At 40.1% G+C, this 26,377-nt stretch overlaps 1 protein-coding gene across 2 annotated transcripts in view; it reads left to right on the top strand.

The window, feature by feature from the left end:
- Positions 1-2,409: 2,409 nt before the first annotated feature.
- CHFR (checkpoint with forkhead and ring finger domains) overlaps positions 2,410-26,377 on the top strand; it is a 41,033-nt gene continuing 17,065 nt past the window's right edge. Inside the window, exons 1-9 of one of the 2 annotated variants that reach the window (XM_051972576.1) lie at positions 2,410-3,718; positions 6,571-6,670; positions 11,677-11,786; positions 14,358-14,417; positions 14,553-14,765; positions 17,516-17,686; positions 22,679-22,838; positions 23,191-23,345; positions 23,472-23,634. In XM_051972576.1, the coding sequence (XP_051828536.1) occupies positions 3,619-3,718; positions 6,571-6,670; positions 11,677-11,786; positions 14,358-14,417; positions 14,553-14,765; positions 17,516-17,686; positions 22,679-22,838; positions 23,191-23,345; positions 23,472-23,634 (1,232 nt within the window). In that variant the 5' untranslated portion in view covers positions 2,410-3,618. The remainder of the gene's footprint in view (positions 3,719-6,570; positions 6,671-11,676; positions 11,787-14,357; positions 14,418-14,552; positions 14,766-17,515; positions 17,687-22,678; positions 22,839-23,190; positions 23,346-23,471; positions 23,635-26,377) is intronic. The other variant, XM_051972575.1, reaches the window with a different exon arrangement.

Genomic DNA, 26,377 nt, shown 5'->3' with positions numbered 1-26,377 from the left:
TGCCCTATGCATATCTCAGGAACCTAGTGTAATTTTCATTCAGGACAGTTTGAGTTCTCATCTAAAGAGTAAGGGGCTGACTTCCAAGTATCCCCAGGACCCAAAAACCCGGGGGAGAGCCTCACTTGTTCTGGGAACTCTGTAAAAACCAGTCTTTCTTTCTTTCTGAGGAGGGAAAATTCGATTTTCTCTTCTCTACTGTCTATGTCTTGGGGCAGACATTGGGAAGCATCACAGGATGCTTTTGCCTTTCTTTGTATTCTCACACAAATGAGAAATTTATATAATGACTTAGTATCCCCACACTGCTGGAGAGCCCTCTCAGTGTGAGGAGAGGGCTTGTAACTCTCGCCTCCCTGGACCCAACAAGCTTATGTTGTTACATAATAACAGCCTATAAGAATTTTGCAAAATGATACTTTTTAAAATAATAGCCTTTTATTTTTTAAATTTTTAAAATTTTTAAAATACATGAAAAGATCGTTTTCAACAAACTTGAAAAACTTTGTGTTCAAAAAATTTTCCCCTCCTTTACCCCCACATCCCAGCAAGTAATCCAAAATGTTAAATATGTGCAATTGTTTTATGCATATTTCCATTTATCATGCTGCAAAAGAAAAATCAGATCAAAAAGAGAAAAATGAGGGGAAAAAAGCAAGCAAACAATAACAAAAAAGATGAAAATATTATTTTGTGATCCATATTCAGTCCCCACAGTCCTCTCTCTGGATGCAGATGGCTCTCTCTGTCACAAGTCTATTGGAATTGACCTGAATCATTTCATTGTTCAGAAAAGCCTCGTTCATCAGAATTGATCATCGTATAATTTTCTTGTTGCTATGTACAATGATCTCCTGGTTCTGCTCATTTCACTGAACATCAATTCTTTCAAGTCTCTCCAGGCCTTTCTGAAATCATCCTACTGGTCGTTTCTTACAGAACAATACTATTCCATAAGATTCATACACCATAACTCATTCAGTCATTCCCCAACTGATTGGCATCTACTCAATTTCTAGTTCCTTGAATTTACAAAAAGGGCTGCTACAAACATAAAATGCTATATCTTAAATTATGTTATCATATATTTGGGGGATGAGTATAATCTCCAAACTTATTAAGCTCTACCCTCATTAATTTCTGCACAATTTAATTATCCCAGTCAGTCAAGAAGTATTTAGAACTTACTACGTGTCAGATACTGTGCAATTAGTATTAGGGATACAAAAAGAAGGAAAAGACAGACCCAGACCCCAAAAAGCCCACAACCTAATGCTAGACTTTCCTATATCGGGGATAAGCATGTTAGCAGATAATGCTTGAACCTTCCGACATGAATGAAAAAGCTATCCAGAATACTTGAACCAGAAGTGACCCAGTTGGTTTTCTGGGCAGAGCAAATGTTCAACTGGCTGGGAGAGAAGTTGGAGAAGTTGGTCTCTAAGTAGTACATGGAATACATATGGAGGAGTAAGGTATAATAAGACTGGAAAGGTAGGAGGAGGGTAGGTTATAAAGGTTTGAATGACAAAAAAATTTTGTATTTGATCCTGGAGGCAATAGGGAGCCACTGGAGTTTATTGAGTAGAGGGTGACATGGAACATAGAGATGGGAGAAGGAATGCAAACATGAAGGCTGGTTTAGCTGGGTCAGACCACCCTGACAAATACCTCCAGCCCCTCACACCTGGATTATTGGACTACCTGGTAGGTTTTCCTGCCCCAAGTCTCTCCCCACTCGAGTCCATCCTCCATCCAGCTGTCAAAGTGATTTTCCTTTAGTATAGCTCTGACCAAGTTAGCCCCTCTTCAAGAATAGGGTTCTTTATCAATCCCACGATCAAATATAAAACCCTCTGTTTGGCATTTAAAGTCCATGACCAGGCCCCCAGCCTTGACCTTTCCCATCTCCTTCAGGACGTCTTTCTCAAACCCTCTTAATTCTAGTGTCTTTTCTCTGATGATTTTCTCCAATTTATTCTATATATAGTTTTTTTGGTAATAGTTATTTCCATGGTATGGAACGCCTTAGAATGGGAGCTCCTTAAGAGCAGGTGTCTTTTGCCTTTCTTTGTATTCTCAAACCTTAGCATAGTACCCAGCACTAGGCACTTCATAAATGTTTTAGTTAGTAAATTTTGCTATTCATTATATAATTATTTATTATTAAATATATTATATAATTGTTGTTATGAGTGTTTATTATATAATTAATAATATAGCAGTGTAACTCCTATCAGTAATTTATTTATATTACTTATCTATAATTATTGTGCATGGATAACTTTAATGTGCAATTATGTAATACTATATTGTCACTATAGTTCATTATATAGAATGTATTAATCACTTATTTTATATTTAATTATGCACTGATGTTTATCCTATATAATCTGATGCATTTACTTCCATATAACCAGATATAATTTACATGTTGCCATTTCATATAAAATTTCTATATTGTCACAATTAATACAATTAATATTTTTTATTACTGCACCAAGCCCGGAAAGATAGGCTGGAGTCGGATTGCGGCTTCTGTGGTTTGCTCCCGGGGCCTGGACTTTTGGAACGTCTCTCTGGACAGACTGCAGAACGAGGCAGCTCCTGATCAGGCCAGCTTCCGGGCAGCTGGACGGTGCGGCCGGGAGAGCTGGAGTCAGGAGGACCCCAGTTCAACTTCGGCCTCCGACACGTGTTGTTGTGGGACTTAATTGCCTCGCCGAATTGGACGTGACTACGTAATGACATCAGAGATGCTCTGGATTTGGAGGAACCGGTTCTAGGTTCTCACATTCTGGCTGTCTGTAAATGGCCTTCCAGTCCTACTTGTGATGATAGCATTCCTCCTCTGATACTGGCTGGCCTAGGTTCATTCGTGAGGTCCCACGTGCCAATGATTTTCTGAGCTCCTTCTTGCCCCCACCTCCCTCCACTGCTCCAGATTCTTTTATATTTGCCCTAATCTAAAATGGCCACCGTCCCGGCTTCAGAGCAGTGAGCCAGAATGAACAAAGCAAGAGAGGCTCGTGCCCAAAACCAAGATGGCTTCCCATGCCCCCTTCTTCCGCCTCAACCCGACGGAGACATGGGGGGTTTTCTAGTATCCTCGCCGCTCATCTCTATGCCCAATTCCGTGCCCTTCTAGCCGCCGCTCTCTCATTAGGCCTCCGGGCGGCGGGGGCCCAATCGCAAGAGGTGTTTTCAGGATTGGCCCCGCCCCTCATCGGATCAGCTGATGGGTTTGGCGATGCCTGTTGACAGCGGAGGTGGGCAGAGCCCAGGGCAGCCGAAGTACAGGCACGGCAGCCCAGGCCCGAGCAGGAGCACAGCCTCGGGGGCCTCGGGCTCGAGCCAGAGGCGCAGGCGCGGTGCCCAGCGCAGGCGCAGACACAGTTGCCGACCCCGACGCAGCCTCGCTGGACCGAGGCCGGGCTCGGCCCGGGGCGAGCTTGTGAGCCGCAGCGAGACGGAAGAAGGAAGAGCCCCGAGGCTGGAGGAGCAGAGGCCGAGCCGGGCCCGGTCCCGGAGCTGAGGGAGGGAGCCGGGGTGGACCCCGGGCAGGCAGCTAGGGGGCGCCTCCCTCTTCGGGGCCGGGCGGGGCCGATGTGAGTCCTGATGGAGCAGCCCTGGGGGAGGCTGATACGCCTGGGTGCCGCCGAGGGCGAGCCCCCCGTGCTGCTGCGGAGGAAGGAGTGCACCATCGGGCGCAGGAAAGGTAAGGGTTCTCCTATTTGGGCACGGAAGGGTCCTTCCTCTCTGGCACGGCCGCGAGCATTTATCCAGCTCCTGCTGCGTGCGCCAGCCCGGGGGAGGAGGGTGCAGACAGAAGCAGAAAGAGCGAGCCCCTTCCGGGTTACCTGGTTCATCCCGAGCCGCGGATTAATCCTTAGCCGAGGCTGAAGGCGTCTTCTCCGAATGGGCGACAGATGTTTACGGGACATGTTTCCAAAGTCTAAGACATATTTAAGCTGAGAAACCTAAGAGTGTTATCCTGAGGGTGGGCGGCAGCCCCGAGCTCTAGCCGTCCTAGATCCGTTATTTCCTCTTCTGCACGGAGCTTGCTTTGTGTGTATTGTTTGCGTGCTGTCTCCCGGTTGGGTTGTAAGCTCCTTGAAGGCAGGGACTTTTTTCTGCATCTCTAGCCTTATCACAGCGCCTGGCACCTACATAATAGGCACGTGATAAAAGTTGGCCGATTCACATCCTGCTTCGCGATAGACGGACCGTTTTAGCCTCCTTCAGGGTGTGCTTCGGAGTAGCCCTGAGTGACCGAGCAGGGGCTGTCCTGCAGAGAGAGAGGGAAGTTTCCTCTTCTAGTGAAGCTACCAGACCAGTCCCTGGGTGACCCCAACATAAAGAACGCCTGCTCCCCGGGACTTTGCGTTCCAACCCGTGCAGACAAGTGCACGTGAAAGAAAAGGCCAATCGACAGGTATCGCGTACTTCCCGATTACTGGGGCCTGGAACACCAGTGTCCTGTGACTCTTTTGAACGGCTGTTATCTGTACCCAAACTATATGACTTTTTATTTCTACCCATGTTGCACTTTGAATGAAAAAATGAGGATTTCCAAAGTGACTTCTCCCTTGGTGTGTAAATGGGATTGAAAAAAAAAAAAAAAGGCATTTGGACATTTCACACGCAGCACACGTAAAGCCTATTTTATTCATTGTTATGGTTGGTAAATTTGGCCTGTCGAGGTAGCCCTGAAGCCTTTGCTCAGATCTTTCCATTTCCCCCTTTTGCTTTCAATTAATTGACAGATCACGTAATTATGGACTACAATCTTTTACTTGCCTTAAGAACTGTCGTCAGGCCCAGAAGCAGCCTACCAGGAAAGGAAGCTTTTCCTCTTAAACATTCAGCCAAGTTAACTAGTTTTTTGAAATCGTTGCTTCCCGTATCTAAATCAGTAAAGCATAGACCAGTTATAGAAGAGTCATCTCTCACTCAATCAAGGAAAGTCCCTACTTGCAAGAAGCTTACATTCTAGTAGGAGAAACATAAGAACAGATGGAGTATAGGTACAGTTAAGAAGTAGAAAATTAAATGTAAGATAATTAGGAAGAGAAGACATTCAACCAGCAGATGATGCTTGAGCTACATCATAAAAGAAGGAGAGCAGAGGTAAGAAGGAAGGGCTTTCCAGGGGCAGAGGACATCCAGGGAAGGTTGGGTGCCAAATTCATGGAAGACCACTTGAGCTGGATTTCAGAAAACAGGAAAGGGAGGAATCCTCAAGGAAACTGGAAGAGGTTGGGGCAGGTTGTGTAGGGCAGACAATATCAAACTCTGCCTGGGCTAACAACCAGATTAAGATGTACTTGGGAAATGCTTAAGAAAATAAATAAAAATATAATGCAACATAGATAATATGTCTTCGTGGTTTTCTGAGTCAATATTATTTCTCTCCCCCTTAAGAAAAATGCTTTTTTAGGGTTTTAAAAATTCAGTAGAGGAGTAGCAATGGGAAGCTGTTGCAGTTGAGTAGGGGAGTAACTTGTCACATCTGTTCCTAAGGAAAATTATTTTGATATCTGAGTAAAAAATAAACTGGAATAGGGAGAAATTATAGACAGGACATCCAATTAGGAGCTTGTTGTGTAATAAACTGGGTGAGAGGTGAGAACTCCTAAAGGCAGATAGTGGTCGGATACTTGGAGAAAAGGAGTCACATGAAAAGATGCCTAAAGAGAAGCAGCAGGTTGGCCATTAATTGGATGTACAAGGTGATTTTCTCACCTGAAAATGAGGAGTGTGGGTAAAGCCTAACTTAGCCAGGGAAGGATTTGGACGAGGTCAGGCTTTATGGGAACAGTGGTTTTAGTTTTAGCCATGTGTATTTGAGATGAATCAAGGTTAATTGTTTTGGTGTGATAGAGCCAGTTACTAGATGGTTGACGACCATCCCAGAGATAACTTTATAAGCCTAACTAACCTTCTGAATACCGACATTTCTCTCAACACTTCAGTGGGTCGGAAAACACATTCAGAGGCCCAGGATGACCTACTGAATGGAAGAGAAAAATTTGGAACTCCCAAGCCCAGTGCTCTTCTCACTCTGTAACATGTTGTAAGATAGAGGAGGAGAAAGGAAGAGAGGTAGGAAGTAATTTGGATTTCTTCCTTCCTAGCGCAGGGAACATGAGAGAGAAGTTCTCTTCATAAGATCATGTTTGTGCCTTGGCTTGTATAATTTGGAGTTGTGTCCAACTATGTTTCAAACACTAAATCATTTCCAAAGAAGTTTCATGTTCAGCAGCTTAATCTAACTTGAATTTTGTATGATCATTTTGTTACAACTGGATTTAATGGGGAGTTTTGAAATTTGGGACTTTAAATCAGTAAAAAAAAATTCAAGTCTAGCTTTAAAAACTAAATAATATACTAACCTTTTTACTTTTTTTGTAACTGAACTGTTTGATATTCTAACATACTCGAATATAAATATTTTCCTACATCCATCAAGGTAGGAACATACCTCGACTGAAAAAAGAACATTTTATAACTAATAGCAATATTAATAGCAGCTTTTTTCCTGACCCCCTAAAACAATCCCTATTTCAGGTTGTGACCTTTCGTTCCCTGGCAACAAATTGGTGTCTGGAGATCATTGTAAAATAGTGGTGGATGAAGAATCTGGTCAGGTCTCTCTAGAGGATACCAGGTGAGCTTTCTTCCTCCCCTAATTCCCCCTCGAACTTTTATTCTATCTTACTTGTGTGGGTTCTGGAGTATCGTTTAAAATAGGCACATTCAGTGTGGACCTTAAGAAAGGAAAGAAAATTCTGTATTTTCTCTTTTTTAGGAATTTTAATTTCCGGGAAATTCAGTTTTTTGTCCTATCATCTAATGTATATTTTGTGTAGTTTGTCAAGGTAACAAAGTGAACTTTCAGGGTGAGAGCAGTCTGACGCAAGGCAAGAAATTTATGAATGAAAACAAAATTCTGTTAAACTAAATATTGGTTGCAAGGGGTTGGCTTTCTAGCTTTCTATGAAGCTTTTTAAAGAAGCAAAGATCTATGTCAACTACTGCCCAAAAGCCCTAAGAGTAATTTATAGGATAAAATGCATACTTTTTTAGCTTGGAATTTTAGTTCCTTCACAATTTGACTGCCTCTCGCCCTTCCCAAACTTGTTCTCTTGGCACACATTATAGTGTTTGACGCTATATAATCAATCAACCCAAAACTTGACACTCTAGCTCTCACTTCCGTTCATATGGGCTTGTGCTTCCAAAAGTCTCCACATCTCTCCCTCTGAAAATATTTATAGTTCTTCAAGGCTTAGCCCAGATGCTATCTCCTCCCTAAAATCTTCCCCTCATTGTCATTTTCCTTATTTTCAATTTTATTGATCTCTCTCTCTTGATTTTTGGGATTTCCAATATTCATTTTTGTAAGGTTTTTGTGTTCCATATTTTTTCCCCTCCCTTACCTCCTTCTCCACAAGGCAAGCAATACAAAAATTTTGTATCCCCAATACTTAGCACAATACCTGACACATAGTAAGTTCTAAATATTTCTTGACTGACTAGGATAATTAAACTCCAGAAATTAATGAAGGTAGAGACCTACTATGGCTTAATGAGTTTGGGGATTATACTTATCCTCCAAATATATGATAATATAATTTAAGACATATCATTTTATGTTTGTAGCAGCCCTTTTTGTAAATTCAAATAGAAATTGAGTAGATGCTAATCAGTTGGGGAATGACTAAATGAGTTATGGTATATGAATCTTATGGAATATTATTGTTCTGTAAGAAATGATCAGCAGGATGATTTCAGAAAGGCCCGGGGAGACTTGAATGAACTGATACTGAGTTAAATGAGCAGGACCAGGAGATCATCATACAATCTGGTATAGGTTAAACATGTATCTTAGTATATTTTCCTAGATTTCTTTGGAGATCTCCTTTCCCCTCGTTCATTCTATTTTCTAATTTCCTCCAATAAAAATGTATACTCTTTGAATGCAGAAATTGTGATTTTCATTTTTCTATCTCCCACATCCAGAACAGTGCCATATATATAATAAAAATACTTCATAATTGATTGTTGAATTGAATTTGGTTGAATTTTCTGGGTTTTGAGCTCTTCTAGGAAGATGAGGTTCTGACAAAGAAGGAAAGAAAAACAGCATTTATTAAGCACCAAGCACTGTACCAATCCTTTACAAATAGCTCTTTTAATCCTTACCACAACCCTGGGAGGTAGGTGTTGTTATTATCCATCTTCATTTTAAGGTTGCGAAACCTGAGGCAAACAGGTTGATGTGTCTCAGGTTATATAGCTAATAAGTGTCTGAAGCTGGATTTTTTTTTTTTTTTAATTTTTACAAATACATGCATAGTTTTCAACATTCGCCTTTGCAAAATCTTGTGTCATAACTTTTTCTTCCTTTCTTCCCTGTCCTCTCATGCATAGATAGCAAGCAATCCAATATAGGTTAAAAATGTGCAATTCTTCTAAATATATTTCCATATTCATCCTGCTGCATAAGAAAAATCAGATTAAAAGGTGAAACGAAAAAAAAAACCAAACAACAAAGATGAAATCCTATGTTTTGATCCATATTCAGTCTTCATAGTTTTCTCTGGATGCAGATGACTCTTTCTATCACAAGTCTATTGGAATTGTCTTGAATCACCTTATTGAAAAGAGCCAAGTTCATCACAATTGATCATCACATAATCTTGTTGTTGCTCTGTACAATGTTCTCTTGATTCTACTCATTTCAGTAGCCTCAGTTCATAAAAGTCTTTCTAGGCTTTTCTGAATTCATCCTGCTGATTGTTTCTTATAGAACAATATTATTCCATCACATTCATATAGCATAACTCATTTAGCCATTCCCCAACTGGTAGGCATCCCTCAATTTTCAGTCCCTTCTACTACAAAAAGGCTTGCTACATACATTTTTGCACATCTGTGTCCTTTTCCTTTTTTAATGAACTCTGCAATACAGACCCAGTAGGATCTTCAAGAAGGCAGGAAAAACAAAACCCATTACAGATATATACAATGATGCAAAACAAACGTCCTCATTAACCATGTTCTTCCCTTTCTTCCCCCCATTTTCTCTTCTCCTTCCCCTTTCCCCCCAAAAAAAGTAGAAGAAAAGTAGAAGGAAAACTAAATATATTTCTGAGTGCATCACTTCTCTGTCATGAGGTAAAAATTAATAAATAAATAAAATGTTCTCCAAAATAATTGAACCAATTCACCGCTCCAACAACACTACAATAAATTGCCTATTTCCCCACATTTCTAATATTTGTCATTTTCTTTTTTTTTTCATCTTGGCTAACCTGATGGGTGTGAGATGGTATCTTAGAGTTGTTTTAACTTGCATTTCTTTAATTATTAGTGATTTAGAGCATTTTTTCATCTGTCTATTAATTTGGCTTAGATTTCCATTTATCAATTGAGGAATGGCCCATATCTTTGTAAATTTTACTCAGTTCTTTACATATCTTAAAAATGAGATCTTTATAGAGAAACTGATTACAAAAACTTTTCCCCCAGCTTCCTGTTTTTCATCTAATAACATTATTCTTTTTATTTTGAGTTCCAAATTCTCTCCCTCCAGTTCTCCCTCATCCATTGAGAAAACAAGCAATATAACCATTATACACATGAAGTTGTGAAAACATTTCTATTATCAGCAGTTTTTTTTAGCTGAATTGGTTTTGTGTAAAAACTTAAATTTATGAAAATTTTCTGCTTTACTCTTTGTCTCTTGCTTGTTCATTAATTCTTCCCTCTCCATAGAGCTGAAAGGTAATTTCTTCCTTGCTCCACTAACTTACTTTGTGATATCTCCCTTTATATCTAACTGGTGCACTTATTTAAAGCATACTTTCTGAGCTTATGTAGGTGTGGGATATTGGTGCTTATCTAGGTTCTACCAGATTACTTTCTAGTTTTCTTAACAGTTTTTGTTGGAGTTCCTGCCCCACCGTCCCTACTTTGCTGGGACTTTTGAGTTTATCAAACATTAGGTTACTCTGTTCATTTGCTTCAGTCTAGTATTTCCCTAATCTGCTCTACTGTTCAGTCTTTCTTATTTCTCATCGGTGCCAGGTTATTTTGAGGATTATAATTTTGTGGTATAATAATAGCTAACATTTATGTAGCACCTACTATGTTTGTCACTTTGGTAAGCACTTTACAGATACTGTCTTATTTGATCCTCATGACAAATCTGAGAGGTAGTTGCTATTGTTCTCCCCACTTTACAGATGAGGAAACAGGTAAACAGGTTAAAATGACTTGCCCAGGGTCACACATCCATTCCATGCTAGGGTGGATTTGCACCAGACTTGTCTGCAGGCTTAGCACTCTGCCCATTGCACCCCTTTGTTGTCCCCATGATAGCTTGAAATCTAATAATGCTTTTTTCTTTGACCTGGATATTCTTGACCTTTTGTTCCTCTAGATGAGTTTTATTATTTTTTCTAGTTTCAAAAAATAACCCTTTGGTAGTTTGATATGGTGCTGAATGAATAAATTAATTCAGGGAGTATTGTCATTTTTCTTACATAGACTTGCCCCTGTAAGTGGCTCTGTGCTTCCTTGCTTCAAGCCCTTTGCTCTGTCCCCTGCACCTCTCAGCCCTGGAGATTACCTAATGATGAGCAGGGAATAATATAAAAAAATGTTGAGCCAGAAGCACAGCTTATGAGGGAAGGGGAAGTCGAGTTTTCCTAATAAGTGGGAAAAGCTTGATTTCTCAACTGTCAGGTGACAGGCCGTTAAACATGACTTTCCACACTCTGGCAGAGTAAGAATTTTTCTCTCCTCTCATCAGATAAGCTGGAGACTCTATCCTGAGCAGAAGCTGAGCACCGAGACTGATCCAGAGAACTTGGTTATATCTCAGCTTGGCTCTAGGTGTTTGCAGGTCCTTGGAGAGCATCTCTGCTGAACCTGGTGGGGAAAAGGTCCCCTGGTGCTCTTCTCCCTGTTCTTGTCTCTTCATCATTAAAGCTTCTTTCTTCCCTTCATCCAATTAGTTGTCGAGTCTGGATTTTATCCAGTCTCTCTTGGCTGTTAAATCCCTTCCACCTTTGCAGTTTCTACCCTCATCCAAGCTCCATTTTATCTTAGCTGGATTTTTATTCTCACTTCTAGATCATCTCCCTGCTTCTTACCAACTTGTCTCCGCTGCCAGGTCTGTCAGGGGATATAAAGTTACCACAGAAGGCTGGCAGGGCTGGCCACAAGCCTATGATCCAGGATGTACATGTTGTCGCCCCCATTAAAGTGTGAGCTCTTTTAGGACAGGGACTCCCTTCTTTGTCTTAATGTCCCCAGCATTGATCCCCCACCTCCGTGCAGAGGGAAGTTTGTACCAAGCCTGCTGGAAGGAGGGCCAGGTTCAGAAAGGGAAAAAGTCGCACTGATGGGGTCTGATTCTCAGCTGGGCAGGAGTTAGCAAGGAGCTGAACCTGTGAATTGATGGGGTGATCCTGGTTATAGGGAGTCAATAAGAGAGGAGTAGTCAGGTTACTGTTGGAAGAGAATGATTAGGAAATAGTTGTTGGATGGCTTTCTCCAGATGTTAATGCTGTGACAGCCTGTGCCCCCAAAGTTAGCACGTTGTACGTGCATCCTTCATATTGGGTTTTAGTGTTCCCTAATTGTACTTTGTCCTCTTTACAGCACTAATGGAACAGTAATTAATAAAGTGAGGATAGTGAAGAAGCAGTCATATGCTTTACAGACTGGGGATGTCATCTACGTGGTTTACAGGAAGAACGAGCCAGAGCAAAGTAAGTGGTTTGTGCTTCAAGGAAGATTTGGGCCAGGTGGCCAACCCCATGGAAGGGACCGCCGAGAAGGGATCGCTGAGGAGCGACTCCAGGGCAGCCATGGCATTGGTGGCTCTCAAGCCACCCTGCAGCCATGTCAGCCACCGGGGCTAGAGAACGTTTCTTAAACATGGCAGTATTCTGAACTGCTTGGGCTCCAAGGGCCCCAGGACTGAATATTCCCTCTGCTTTGATGACGTTGGACCTCGGGATCTTTATCTGTCAGACTGAAGAAATGAAAGTAGCAGACCTCTAAAAGGAGGGCAGGCAAAGGAACAAGCATTACATTAAATGCCTACTGTATGCCAGGCACTATGCTAAGCACTTTGTTTTTCTTCTAAGATCCCTTCTTTGATCCCATGACAGTTAATGACTTGTGCTAAAATCCCTTCTTGCAGATAGCTTTCCCTTTTCCACAGTATTCAATCTTTGTATGATTCCTTTCCTCTCTTGTTGACTGAGACATATACTCAGTCTTTGCTAGTGCTGTTCCCATTTACATAATTATTGCTTCATTCTTTCTAGTCCATCCTATTAGCATTTTCTGACCTAATGAAAGAAAAATGTCATTAATACTCATTCCTGGCAGCATGAGAGCTTCCCAGAGGCTTTTATGAGCAATTTCATGATAATGACATTGAAGCCTTCCCTCATCATTCTAGTTGGAAGAGAGTTTTCATGGGCTTTCATCCCAAGAAGACCAGTGGGTATTTCATTGATCTGGGTCCTTTTTATCACTCCTACTAAATGATATGACTTAAAAGGATAGAGTTGATTCTTCATTTGTCTTTGTCTCTGACCTTTTTAGATGAGACACTTTATGATTCTGTGTCATCTCTGCGAAGTTAGGAAAGGTGCTCTTAATCCGCCTATTAAAGGGAAAATGGCAGGCTTGAAGTCTGGACCCAAAAGATAGTTAATAATGATTTTGTCTTTAATTTGGTAGACCCATTAGGTGTGTGCCCCAACAACCAGTCCCATTTAGTCATGATTTTATTGGCTCCCTGGAGAAAATGAAGAAACTAATGACCAATAAATTATACTAGGTGAACACTTGAGTTGATGATACTCTCCAAAATAACTATAAATTACCAAAGAGATTGATTTGAGAATCGGTTCCCCCAAAGAGATATAATCCAGTAGACGCAAATACAAGCTGTTCCTTTTGGGGACAACCACTACACATATTGATGGGAAAGGATTCACTAGGTGTGAATAGAAAAGATTATCATCCCAGGGAGCCAAATAGACCACAATTGTGACTTATTAAAGGGGATATGACCCACAAGGACCAAGAAGTAACCTTCCATCCTACCTTGCTCAGATATGGAGAAGTAGCACACTTGGGGTCGAGTATCAGCAGACCTCCAGCCAGACCTTTGGGATCTCATTTCTCCTCTCTCTTTGCCCCCATCTCTTGGCTCTGCGTGCCATGAGTGTCTCCCAGCGCTGGTCCATCCTGCCCTCCATTGCCTGCACGATCTTTCCACAGCAGCAGATCTCACCATGTCACCCCCACCCTCAGCAAACTCTAGTGGCTCTTCTCACCTCAGGAGCAAAGATCACAATAATCTTTGGTGGCACTACCTCTTTTCCTCCTCCTTCCCCCCTCCCGCCATATATATGCCCCTTCCTAGTTTTACTGTAAAGACTCTTGCTCATAAAGGCCTTGGTCTCCCCCTGCATCCAGGGCCATCTTGTCGTCCTGATCGAGATCTGGCCACTGGGCCCCACTGGCTCCAGAGGGAAAAGTGAGGCTGGGGCCCTTGCAGAGCCAGAGCTTACCGAAACCTAATGCACTGCATGTCGGGGTATCTCCTCCCTGATATCACAGCTTCTTGGAGAAGGAAGGACAAACCACATCCTGCGCCCCAGTATCTCGTGTCCTGGCTATGCCTCCATCCCTCGGCTCCAGGCATTTTCTCAGGCCCCACCCCCACTCTCCCTCCTCATCTCATCATGTCTCAGCCAAGGTTTCAGCAAGAAGTGTTTGCCAGTTATTAATCTCAGTCTTTTCTCAGAGCTGATCTCCACTTTATCCTATCTTGTTTGTCCATCTCCCCCATTAGATGAGAAGCTCTTGGGGGGCAGGAATGGTCTTCTGCCATTCTTTTTATCTCAAGTGCTTAGCACAGTATCCGGTCCCTGGTAAATTTTATTGGCTGTATGGCACTTAGCATGTGCTAAGTATTGGGGTTACAAATGAAAAGATCTTAAAGTCTGCTTGGGAAGGGAATGCACATGGGAAGTTTCAGCTTCTGGGTGGGTAGGAAGGAAGAGCAGAGCTAGAGGAGGAGGAGAGGATCTGAGTGAGCACGGTTTGAGGGGTGGTGGGAGTCCAGGGAGGCTTTTGGGAACCATGTTGTGAGCAAGAGATGGAAAAGTTTGATAACCATGGATAGGAACAAGAAACGGAGATGTTTCACTCTTGTACAGAGACCCTTCTTTTGCCAAGTCCTGCTTTTGTGTAGCATTTTGAAAAGACCAATAATTATGGATGTTTTTGATTTTGCTGATTATTTCTTCTTTTAGATGTTGCATATCTCTATGAATCTTTGAAATCAAAGCCAGGCATATCCCCAGAACTCATTGGTAAGTAAAACTTGGAACAGAACTAGGCCGAAAGCAAGGCACCCCTATCTCAGTAGAAGTCATTCAAATCATCTTTTCTTTGGCCTTTTCAACCTGATCCCTGCACACATGTTCCTTCTGGTTCTCTGGTTGCAGAGGCTACTGGAGGAAATGTGTGCAACGTGACCAAAGATACCTCAGGTTCAGAAGGAAGCGATGATACCCAGGTCATGCCATCCTTGCCTAATGATCAGTCTTGCTTTGAGGAACCACAGCCATCTACATCCACATCAGACCTCTTTAATACGTCCTCTACCTCTCTCCTGGAGTCTGCTACTGCTGAGCGGGAGCATCCCTCTAGACCTGGCGGTGAGCTCTTGGTTTGGGGGAGGAGGGTAGATGCCCCTTATGAGAGTAATACAGTTGGGTCTCCTACCTGTCTCTTGTGAAGACAGGAAGGGTTTTTCTGAGCATTTGAAGGTATTGTTAGGTCCCATTCCCACTCTCCTAAAATGTATGGGTTTTTTTCTATGGGCAGTGGAATCCTTCTGGAATTTAAGCTTCTTGAAATCAGGGGCTCTGTCTATAATGGGACAAAAGTCTTATAATGGGACAAAAATCTTAATAGCTTAAAATCACACCAAGAAACTTGGGATGCCCTGCAGAACCCTAGCTTCCAGAAAGATTGTGTTGAAAATGGTAAGAATAGACCCATTTCTCCTTTTAGCTGAGAAGCCCAGTTGTGATAGACCTGAGGTCATGCTGAGCCTTAGGCAAAGCTCTTCAGGCAAAGACAGTCTGTTCTTGCCCATCCTATCTATGAGACACAACAAAATGCTGTCTCCCTTCTCGCCAGCTGTAGACAGTTCTGTTCCTCCTGACCTCTCCGATGTTAATAGCCAATTATTGAATTAGGACTAAGGTTTTTTTCCCCCTTCCTTTTCCTCATTTAATAATCAACCTCTGTAGACTAACCATGCAGCCTTTGGAATGCCGGGCAGTTAATGAGATGAAATATTGGGCACACCTGACTGGGAAAATTTAGATCTGATCAAAAGGTAAAGAAGTTTTACTTTAAATGAAATGATGGGTTCCAGCCCATTGTATTCAAGTCAGACAAGTCTAGGTAGAAGTGGATTCCCCCTTTTGTCTAGGCTACCTTAGACAAGATGATATGGGTATGGATAAATCTCTTTGACCAGGTCTACATGATCAGTCATGTTCCCTCATTAGAATAAGCTCACCTCTCGTTACAATGTTCATTCTCTGATTATTTGTTAATGAGTTGATTTCCACTCTCAAATATACCCCCTTTTCCAAAGTCTTTTTTAAGAGATTAAAGATCCACAGGTTAGGTTATGATCACTAAGAGGAACAAATGAGCCCATTTTATTGACTATGTGTTAACTGTAGTTAATAAAATTAATTATGATTTACCCAGAAATTCTGTCTCTTGGAAATGTTCACTTGCCACATCCTCTTCTTTTGTGTCCTTCATAGATTTATGGTGTTGAACACGTAGTACTTATTGGATGAGTGACCCAAAGAACCATTCTGTTGTTAAATCCAGATTTGATCAAAGTGAGCTTTTTATTCTTTCTGATGTCAGTTGGCTTTTGACATTTGCTTGATCCATAATAGTAATAATAATAATAATAATAGTAACTTTAAAAACATATAATACTTCAAAGAGAGCATCACACATCTCTATAAAATAAGAAATACTAATATTAGCTCCGTTTTATATGAATGAAACTGAGTTTGAACAGCATGCCCATGATTATACCCATATTATCTGAGAAGAAATAAGACCCCAGTTTCCTTAATTCCAAACCCAGATGGCTAATTTTTTATCATTGACTTGCTTTGATCAAATGCAATCTCATGCTAAAGTATTAAGGTAATAATTGTTGATGTTCATATGATACTTTTAAGAGTCAGGAGACATTTTTCTTCTAACAGATCTCTGAGGTGAATAGTTCTATTATTCCCATTTTACAGATAAGGAAGTAGAAGTTACATTAATTGATTTGCTCAGGGTCACGCAGATAGTTTAAAAAAAAAAAAAAAAGAGCTGGAGTTGAGGAGTCAGAGGGGGTTTAACCCAGTTTTCTAACTCAGAGTTGAGTATTTTAAGATACTATGACCAAACACTTGAGTGAATTCAATTTCACAAATCTGTTAAAGCCAAAAGTTACTGATAATATGTGACTATTTGAAAAATTAAACTGACTAAAACCTGAAATTCAACAAACAAGTTGTATAGAATCGAGAGGTGACTTTCTCTGTCCTCACTAGCTCATTCTCATTCTCACTCGCAAACAGCGCAGAGCAGTCTATACTTTGAGCAAATTGAGTTGAGTAGCCATTTAAACTCTTACTACAGAGCATTGTGATGGTCACCTGAGGAGGAAAAAAATTAATTCATCCAAAAAGACATAGTCTGTGGTCTCATAGTTTATGTTTTAGCACTTGACATTGGCCCTTCTATATTTTCATTGGGCCTGTTTATGAAAATTGCTAATACCTGTGGAAGTATATTTGATGTGATTTTGATAAAAACAGCTTTGGGGGCTTTTATCTATCCTCTAGCCATGTGTGTTAATGCACTGAAATCACTAAATCCAGCATTGCCTCTCTATTATGCATAATAAATGAACCTATTAAGAAACAGTTTTACCCAGCTGTGCTGGCACTCTTAAATTTGAATAGAAAATAGAGATCCCATATTTCTAGCTTGCTTTTAGAGACTCTAAAAGTAGATGGCTTTCAACTAAGGAGCATCCCAAGTATGTGTGTACATGTGTATGCATGCTTGTGTGGCCTACATTTGGTGTTACTAACTGGTTTTTTAATTAGTGAGTGTGAGCTACATTATGTCAATACAGTTTGTCTCCTACCCGAGTTTGGGACAAATGGTCCCTAAGGCCTTTTCCCCATCTCTGATCTGAGCTCCAGAAATACCTCGCTGTTCATGGGAAGGCTCTCATTGCTAAATTAGAACAAGCATGAACATTTGGGCACTTGGACTTGAAGTGGGACTTTTTCTTTAAGAGAGTGGAGTAGTTCAGTTTAAATGATCCTTCCTCATTTCTTTTCTTTTTCTTCTTCTCTCTTAGGATCCAGGTGTGTAAGCACATCATCACCTGAAGATCAGTATCAATTTGCCACATGTGATGATACTTCCAGCTTCTTATCAGCTCCTCTGGACAAAGAGGGAACCTCAGCTTTCCTATCCAAATCTCAGGACTGGGAAGACTTGGGGCCTGCTAAAAAGAAAATTAAAGGAGGTTAAATAGTCATTTTTCTTTTTTACTTTATCACAAACCTATTAATCGTCAGCAAATACATTTAGATATCTAAATTGTGATTTAAAAAATTGGACATGAAACTAAATGTTTATTAGTTCCAGTCTGCTTAAACAGTTTTTAATATGCATATTATCTTAAACAAGATGGGGGAAAAAAATCTTCCAGTTTCCTTTATAGCATCTTCTGAAAATTTTTTTTCTTTTTTTTTTTCTAGATTTTGTTGTTAATATTTACTATTATCATCGTTATTATTTACAGAGTTGAAGCCCATATGTATATTATTTTGGTTCTGCTTTCATCAGTATTAGTATCTTGACAAACATCTTCCCATATTTCCTTATTCAATTCAACAAGCCTTTATTAAGCACTTACGAAAGGCCAGATGCTGTTTTCTTCTATTTTTCATGTTAATTGTTTCTTCTGGCATAATTCCATCAATTCTATGAGTCCATACCTGATCATTGAATAATTGGGTTGTTTCCATTTTTTTTGTTGATAGTGATAATGCTACTGGGAATATTTTTATACAAATCTTATTTTTCTTGTTCATATGATTTTGGGTTTTTTGCACCCTTAATTCAGCTTCATTTATTTTCAGATCTGTATTCTTTTCCTTCAAATTCCTGCCTCACAATACTCTCCATGGGAAAATACAACTTATTACAAACATGTGCAGCCAAGCAAAACAGGTTTCCACAAAGGCCATGTACAAAACAAAATGTTTCTGTCTGCACTCTGAGTCCCCCACCTCTCTCTGGAGGCAAGCAGCATGTTTTGTCATGAAAACTCTGGAATTGTAATGGCAGAATATGCTGATCAGAATTCCTAAGACTTTCAGTTATTTGTCTTTACGAGATTGTTGTTATTGAAGAAATTGTTCTCCTGGTTCTATTTATCATGCTGCATCAGTTCATACAAATCTTCCCAGATTTATCTGAAACTATGCCCCTCATTTTTTCTTACAGCACAATAGTAGTCCGTCACATTCATAAAATATAATTTGTTCAACCTTTCCTCAGTTAATGGGCATCTCTTTAATTTCCAATTCTTTGCCATCTCAGAAAGAGTTGTTGTAAATTTTTGTTTTGTAAATAAAGGTCTTTTTCCTCTGTGAGCTTTTTGAACTATAGAACTAGTATTTCTTGGTCATAATTTCATGGCTTTTTGGACATAGTTGCAAATTGTTTTCCCAGGATGGCTAGGCCATTTCCACCAACAGTGCAACACACCCTTCAAACCCCCAACATTTTCATTTTCTTTTTTTAAATTATTATCTTAGCTAATAATAATGGGTGTGAGATGATAGCTCAGTTATTTTAATTTGCATTTTTAATTATTAGTGATTTAGAGCATTTTTTCGCATGGCTATTGATAGCTTGAATTTCTTTCTTTGAAAATTGTCTATTCAGGTCCTTCCATATGTTAATTGAAGAATAGTTCTTATTGTAAATTTGACTCTATTCCCTATATATCTGAGAAATGAGACGTTTTTTTCAGAGAAACTTTCTGCAAAGACTGTCCCCAGTCTTCTATTCTTCTAATATTAGCTAAATTGGTTTTGCTTGTACACAACTTTTTAATTTTATGTAATCAAAATTGCCTATTTGATCTCTTTTCAATATATATCTTATTTGGTCATTAACTCTTCCTCTATCTGTAAACCTGACCAGTATTTTATTCTATGCTCCTCTAATTTGTTTATGATATTTTCCTTTATGTATAAATCAGGTACTCAAAAATTTTGAATTTATCTTGTTATAAAGTATAAGATATTAGTGCATGCCTGGTTTCTGCCAAACTGATTTCCATTTTCTTTAGCAGTTTTTGTAATTCTTGCTTTAATAACTGGGATTTTCGAGTTTATCCAGTCTGAAGCTATTGTGCTCATTTGTGTCTGAAAACCATATGCATGATCTCTTCCACTCATCAGATTCTTTGTGTCTTACCCAATACTGTAGAGGGCAGGAACACTGAAAAGGTATACTTAAGACTCAGTATGATTAATCCTACAAGGTGTTAACTCAGTGGAATTGATAAGACAGTGGTTATCTAGTTTAGCATGGTGATTAATAGTTCTCTAGTTCAGTATGATAGATAAAATCTTACAACAAATAAAGGTTCCCTAGGATATAATGATTGGTTTATACTCAATATGATGAATGGATTTAATTGTAATAGAGTATATAAGGACCAACAAGGACTGGAAGAAAGACATTCCATCTCCCACCATCCTGGTGGCTCTCTCCTGCATTCCTCCACCAAGACCAAGGCCCATCTGAAGGTTCCCCAGAAAGCTAGCCCAGCCCCAGGTGAAGGAGACAGACTATGAAGGAGATAATAAAGACTTTGGACTGAATGATTATTCTGCTGAGACCAAGGCTGGTCCCAAGGTCCTCCAGAAAGCAAGCCTGATCATGCCCTTCTAAAACTTATATAATTCCCTAATTGTATTGATAATAATAGCTATTTAGTTTAGTTAGAGATTTGGGTTTGATAGGCCTTTCTATTTTTCTCTCTGTGTGTCTCTGTGTCTTCCCCTCCCCCTCCCCCCTTTATTGATTCCTTTTGTTCTTCCAAGTGAATTTTTTATCATTTTTTCTAGCTCTATGCCAAAAACCCTTTGGTAGTTTTATTGGCATGTCACTGAATAAGTAAATTAATTTAGATAGTATTGTAATTTTTATTTCATTGACTTGACCTACCTATGAGCAATGAATATTTTTCCATTAATCAATTAATAAACATTTATTAAGCACCTATTACATGCCAGGCATTTTGCTAAGTGCTAGGGATACAAATATAAAAAAAAAAAAAGACAATCTCTGCCCTCAAGGAGCTTATAATCTAACAAACTGTGGAGACAATACACCAAAGGAAACTAAAAAGCTGTGATGTTGGGGAGAGATGTCTAACTACTGGGGCATGCTGAAGAAGGCAGCGCACTTCAGCCAGGTGCAAAATGAGGATGAGGTTGAACTGAGTCCTCTCCTTAAACAGAGGTTTGAAGTTCATAGCTCTGGCCTAGGATCAGAGTGAGAGAGTCCCAAAGCTGATGAGAGTTTAGAGGAGGATGAGATTATTCTTCAGCTCTCTTGATTTGTGTAAAGAGCTCCTGTGTGTGTCTCACCAGATAAATTACTAAGTTCATACTTTATGTAATTATTTCATTTTTTAAAGTTTCCATTGATTTTTTTCTGTTTATATTACTATAGTATCTTGTGTATCCTTCTTTCTCCTCATCTCAGAGAGCCATCCTATATGATACATAATATTTTTTGGAAAGGGGGAAATATTTAGCACAACTTATTAATATATTGAAAAAGTCCCCAAGCATGTGCAGAACTCCATGTTCTTCCCACTTCCATGAAGGGCAGATTAGGGAACTCTTCTCTTTCTTCATTTGAATCTCACTTAATCTTTACTGTTTTATTACATTTACTTTTTTTTTTTTTTTTTTGGTGGATACGTCATTATTCTTTCATTTACATTGTAGTTACTGTGTATATTGGGTTTTTTGTCACTGCACACATGATTTCTTAGAGCACAGTAATATTCCCTTATATATTTGTTCAGCCATTTCCCAACTAATGGACATCTACTTTGTTTCCAATTCTTTGCCACAGAAGTCCTGCTATAAATATTTTGGAGTAAATAGGGCCCTTTTTATTCATCAATGGCTTCCTTGGGATGTGAGTTTAGTAATAGTCTCTTGTTCAAAGGGTAAAGACATTTTACTCATTTTATTTGCATATTCCAAATTGCTTTCCAAAATGACAATTCCATTATATAGTTCTACCAAAAATGTATTAACTGTATCTTCCCACAATCCCTCAAACATTGACTATTGTTAATTTTTTTTGCTAATATGCAGAGCTGTTTTGTTGCACAATTACTTTATTATTAGTGATTTAGAATATTTTTTCATATGGTTGTGAATCTTAACCTTTCTTCTTTTGAGAACAGTTTGTTCATATTTTTTTATCCATTACCTGTTGGAGAATTGATCTTCTATTTATTAATTGCTGATATAGTTTTAATAGCAAACCCTTACCAAAGAATTAAATATTTTTTCCCATTTCATTACTTCCTTTCTAATGAAAGATGCATAAATGTTATCTATGCTTAAGCTTTTCAGTTTCAAGTTCCTTTTTTTTTTTTTTTTTTAAATAAATACAGTATTAGCTTCCTTGAGTTACTTTCATCTTTTTTCAAAGATGGCTCTTTTCCACCGGCTTTCTTTCCCTTACTTCTGATCCCCTCTTCTCATTTGTTACACCTTTTCCTTTAGGATTTTGTTTTTTAATTCCTTTCTTTCCTGTTTATACATTCATGTCTGCTTGGTTTTTCCTTAGTTAGGTAGATTCCCCTGGCCTCTCCTCCCTTTCAGCTAATCCTGTTCATTAGTTTAAAAAAAAAATTTTTTTTTGCAGCCCTTTCCAAAAAAGAATTTCTCTTACTCCTTTCATTATTTGTCTTCTCTTACTGTTTATTCCAGATGCTCATTCTCTGATTCACAAGAGCCCTATAATTATCTGGTTTCTTTCTTTCCTCTTGTGTTCCTCATGTAGTCAAATTCCCTGGTCTGTATTCAAGGTCTCTCTTTTATTTATTTTCTGCTGCTGCCTTGTAGAGCTGTCCCTGTGGTTTCCCCTTTTCTATTCAGCTTCATTCCCAGCCTTGTGCCGATGACTGGAGGTGTCAGAGACTGCCCTGTAGCAGGGCCACTCCCGCCATGTTCTTAATCATGTAGCCCACCCCCCACCACTAATGCATTCCTTTTCATGTGGACCTTTTTTTGGCGTTTGCCTGAAGTCTTGTCTTTATGTCTATCTCCCATCCCTACCCCCACTCCAAGTGTCCCTGCCCTCAGCCACTTAGGGTATCCCTAGATTTGAGGTATCCATGAGCCCCTCAGGTCCTGTGGTTCTGCAGAAGAGTCGAAACCCGCTCTCACTGCCCTTTCTCTTCCAGATGGGCACACGAATCTGAGTCTGCAGTTGTCTGTTGCAGACCAGCGTAAAAACAGCAGGGCCTTTCCTGAAGAAGTGAAAGCAGAAAATATGAAACCAGACAAAATGGAAGAAACTCTCACTTGCATTATTTGTCAGGAGTTACTGCACGACTGTGTGAGGTAGTCTGCTGCTGGGCTGGAGGATGGAAAGGGGCTGGGGCAGCTGGGACAAAACTGAAGGGAAGTTTTCTGAGAAATGTAGTACCAGAATCCACCTCTGTCAGGCTCTCTGGTTCGGGTGGCCCCAGGAGGCTTGTAGGGTCAGAACCGGGTAGGCTCCGACACCACAGAAGCAAAGGGGCTTGCCCAGAGTATCTGGTGTATGGGACAGCTGGTATTGACCTTGGGTCCTCGATTCAGAATCCATGTTTTTTACCCCACCCTACCCCCTGAAATCAGTGCACATGGGCAGAAGCCTCCGTCAGGGTGGCAGGCCTCCATGATGAATGAGCTGTATTGTGTTTATGTTCAGTCTGCAGCCCTGCATGCACACCTTCTGTGCCGCTTGCTATTCAGGTTGGATGGAGCGATCCTCCCTCTGTCCCACATGCCGGTGTCCGGTCGAACGTATATGCAAAAACCACATCCTGAACAACCTGGTTGAGGCCTACCTTATCCAGCACCCAGGCAAGTACCAGGCAGCCCACCCCGGCCATTGATAAAGTTGCTGAGTGGCCGGAGGCCTCAGTGCTCCAGCCTGTCTGTGGGTCTGCGCCGCCTTCGACTCTGAGAGAGTTTCCTCTTGAACCTTAGATAAGTGCCGTAATGAAGAGGATGTGCGCAATATGGATGCCAGGAATAAAATCACACAGGACATGCTGCAGCCAAAAGTCAGAAGGTCCTTCTCTGATGAGGAGGGAAGTTCCGAGGACCTGTTGGAACTGTCTGACGTGGACAGCGAATCTTCAGATATCAGGTGACCCCCCCTCTTCCCCTCCCATGCCATCTGGGATCCTCCTCAGTGCTGGCCTGCAGTTACTGAGAGCTTGGGGCTTTGACTGACATTGTTATGTTTTCACAAACAATTCTTACTCCCTTTTTGGATTATTCATAAAATTATAGAATTAGAGAACATTTGAGATTAGCTCTCCAGACCAGCTTTCCACCTGTTGGAGGCTCCCTTCTCAGCAACCTCTGACTGCTAGTCATCCTGCCTATTAGAAACCTCCAGGGACAAAAACCCTCTACTTTCCAAAACAGGTCATAAAACTGAAGCACACATTGGTTAAGGAACTTGTCCAGGGATATACAGTGAGTCAATGTCTGAGACTGGATTTGAAAATCAGGATATTCTCCGGCCAAACTGGGCATGCTATCTTGTTCTTTCTTTTGTTTACCCATAATCTAATTCCTTGTAATTTCATACACTGGTCCTTTTGGTCCTAATTCTATCCTTTTAAACCAGCCTGGATATAATAGATAGAAGCCCAGAAGAAAGCTAATTTTTATTTCATTTAAATGTTCTGCCTTTGATTCTTTTAACTGTTTATCACCTATTGCTTTTTCAGACCTTTCAAAATCAAAGTCTCCCACTTTCAGTTTGTTCCTCTTAAGGTATCATAGCCGAAACTGAACAGAGTTGGCTGCCCACTGTGGTGTGTATCTCTGCTTTGGAACTTTATGCTTTTTTGTCAATTCAGCCTAAGATTATATTAACTCATTTTAGAAGTTACATTACCTACTTGACTCATATTGCACATACAGTAAATTAAAACTGATTATTTCTCCTGTGAACTGATACTAAATCCAAATCAGCCCCATCCCGTACTTGGGCAGGTAACTTTTAGTTACATTAGTACCTTTTACGTTTTACATTTACATTTATTTCAAGGTTTTTTTGATTTTGTTGGTGCAGGACTCAGCCTATTGTTGTAGATCTCAATCTAGTTTTATTTTAGGAGTCTTTGGGAGTTGCTTAAGTCCAATCTAGCGATAATCCACCTTGAATCTTTTTTTTTTTTTTTTAATAGCTTTTTATTTACAAGATATCTGCATGGGTAATTTTTCAGCATTGACAGTTGCAAATCCTTTTGTTCCAGCTTTTTCCCTTCTTCTCCCCACCCCTTCCCTCAGATGACAGGTTGACTAATACATGTTAAATATGTTAAAGTATAAGTTAAATATAATATATGTATACATGTCCAAACAGTTATTTTGCTGCATAAAGAGAGTTGGACTTTGAAATAGTATACAGTTAGCCTGTGAAGGAAATCAAAAATGCAGGCAGGCAAAAATAGAGGGATTGGGAATTCTATGTAGTGGTTCATAGTCATCTCCCAGAGTTCTTTCCCTGATCCACCCTAAATCTTGCTAGACTAGACCTTGTACAGTAGCTGTCCAATCCTCCTAATAGTGGATATTTATTCTTATTTTAGTTCATCTTTTTAGAGTTTGATTTTCCAGCCTGTTGAGATTTTCTCAAGTCCCAACCTATTTATATAAAATACTATTTATTCCTTCCAGTTTTGTATCATTATATATGTGATAAGTGCATCATTTATGATATGACCTAGATAAAAATGAGTGCAAGATTGAAGTCAAAAACGCAATCCTGTAGTACTTTACTACACATTGATTCTCCATGTTGACAACTCTTGATTGGTACAATCACCCACCCACACTCACCCTGTGCACTTACCTGTCTCTTCCCATGAATCCTTTATAAAGAATCTGCTGATGTTCCAGAGATCTTCCTCTAATCTTTTAACATTACACACTGACCAGTTGTCTGTGTGCTGAAGTTGGTTAACTCATTTGAAAGTTTGGTGATTTTAGCTTGCCAACATGTATGCTCTGATTAACTTAGGCTATCAAATGTGATGGGGGAAAAATTTGTAGAAAACTCCTAATGGTGCCCTTTTACAATTAAACAGTGGAAGCAAGACAGATTAAATCCAGTAGCCTCTTCTCCCCAACTCTTACTATAATGCCTTGTAAAGGCAGAGATGTGACCCTTAGTTCTGCAAGATCAACCCTGTAGAAAACAAGTTCTGGCAGGTCCCACCAGTCTAGGAAGGCCTGGCATTGGCTTGTCTCTTACTTTGAGACCAGCCCAGTTAAATTCAGGGAGGTTTCATTACCAGAATGACCACAGGGGATGATAAATTTTGCAGCCACAGCAACTCTATCAAACTAATAGAGGAGATTGTAATCAGCATCAGTAGAGGGAATATGACTCGCACCCAAGAAACCATGAATTTTTGAGGTATTAAAGTAGATGGACCCACATGTGCAAGGAAAACAAGATTAAGAGTTCAAGGAAATATTAGTTATGTTAGAGTGATGTTCAGTGGCTAGGATGTTCCTCAGGTATGAATGGAACTAGAGAAGAAAGTGGAAAATTGTAGGCTTATGAGTGATCTTGAAGATTCTGATCAGCAGTTAACTTTTTTTTTTTTTTAATAACTTTTTATTGACAGAACCCATGCCAGGGTAATTTTTCACAGCATTATCCCTTGCACTCACTTCTGTTCCGATTTTTCCCCTCCCTCCCTCCACCTCCTGCCCCAGATGGCAAGCAGTCCTTTACATGTTGAATAGGTTACAGTATATCCTAGATACAATATATGTGTGCAGAACCGAACAGTTTTCTTGTTACACAGGGAGAATTGGATTCAGAAGGTATAAATAACCCGGGAAGAAAAACAAAAATGCAAGCA

This window comes from Antechinus flavipes, chromosome 1 (genome assembly GCF_016432865.1).
Source record: "Antechinus flavipes isolate AdamAnt ecotype Samford, QLD, Australia chromosome 1, AdamAnt_v2, whole genome shotgun sequence".
Lineage (NCBI taxonomy): Eukaryota > Metazoa > Chordata > Mammalia > Dasyuromorphia > Dasyuridae > Antechinus > Antechinus flavipes.
Note: the sequence above shows the minus strand (reverse complement) of the source record. Positions and strands in the feature narration are given on the sequence as shown.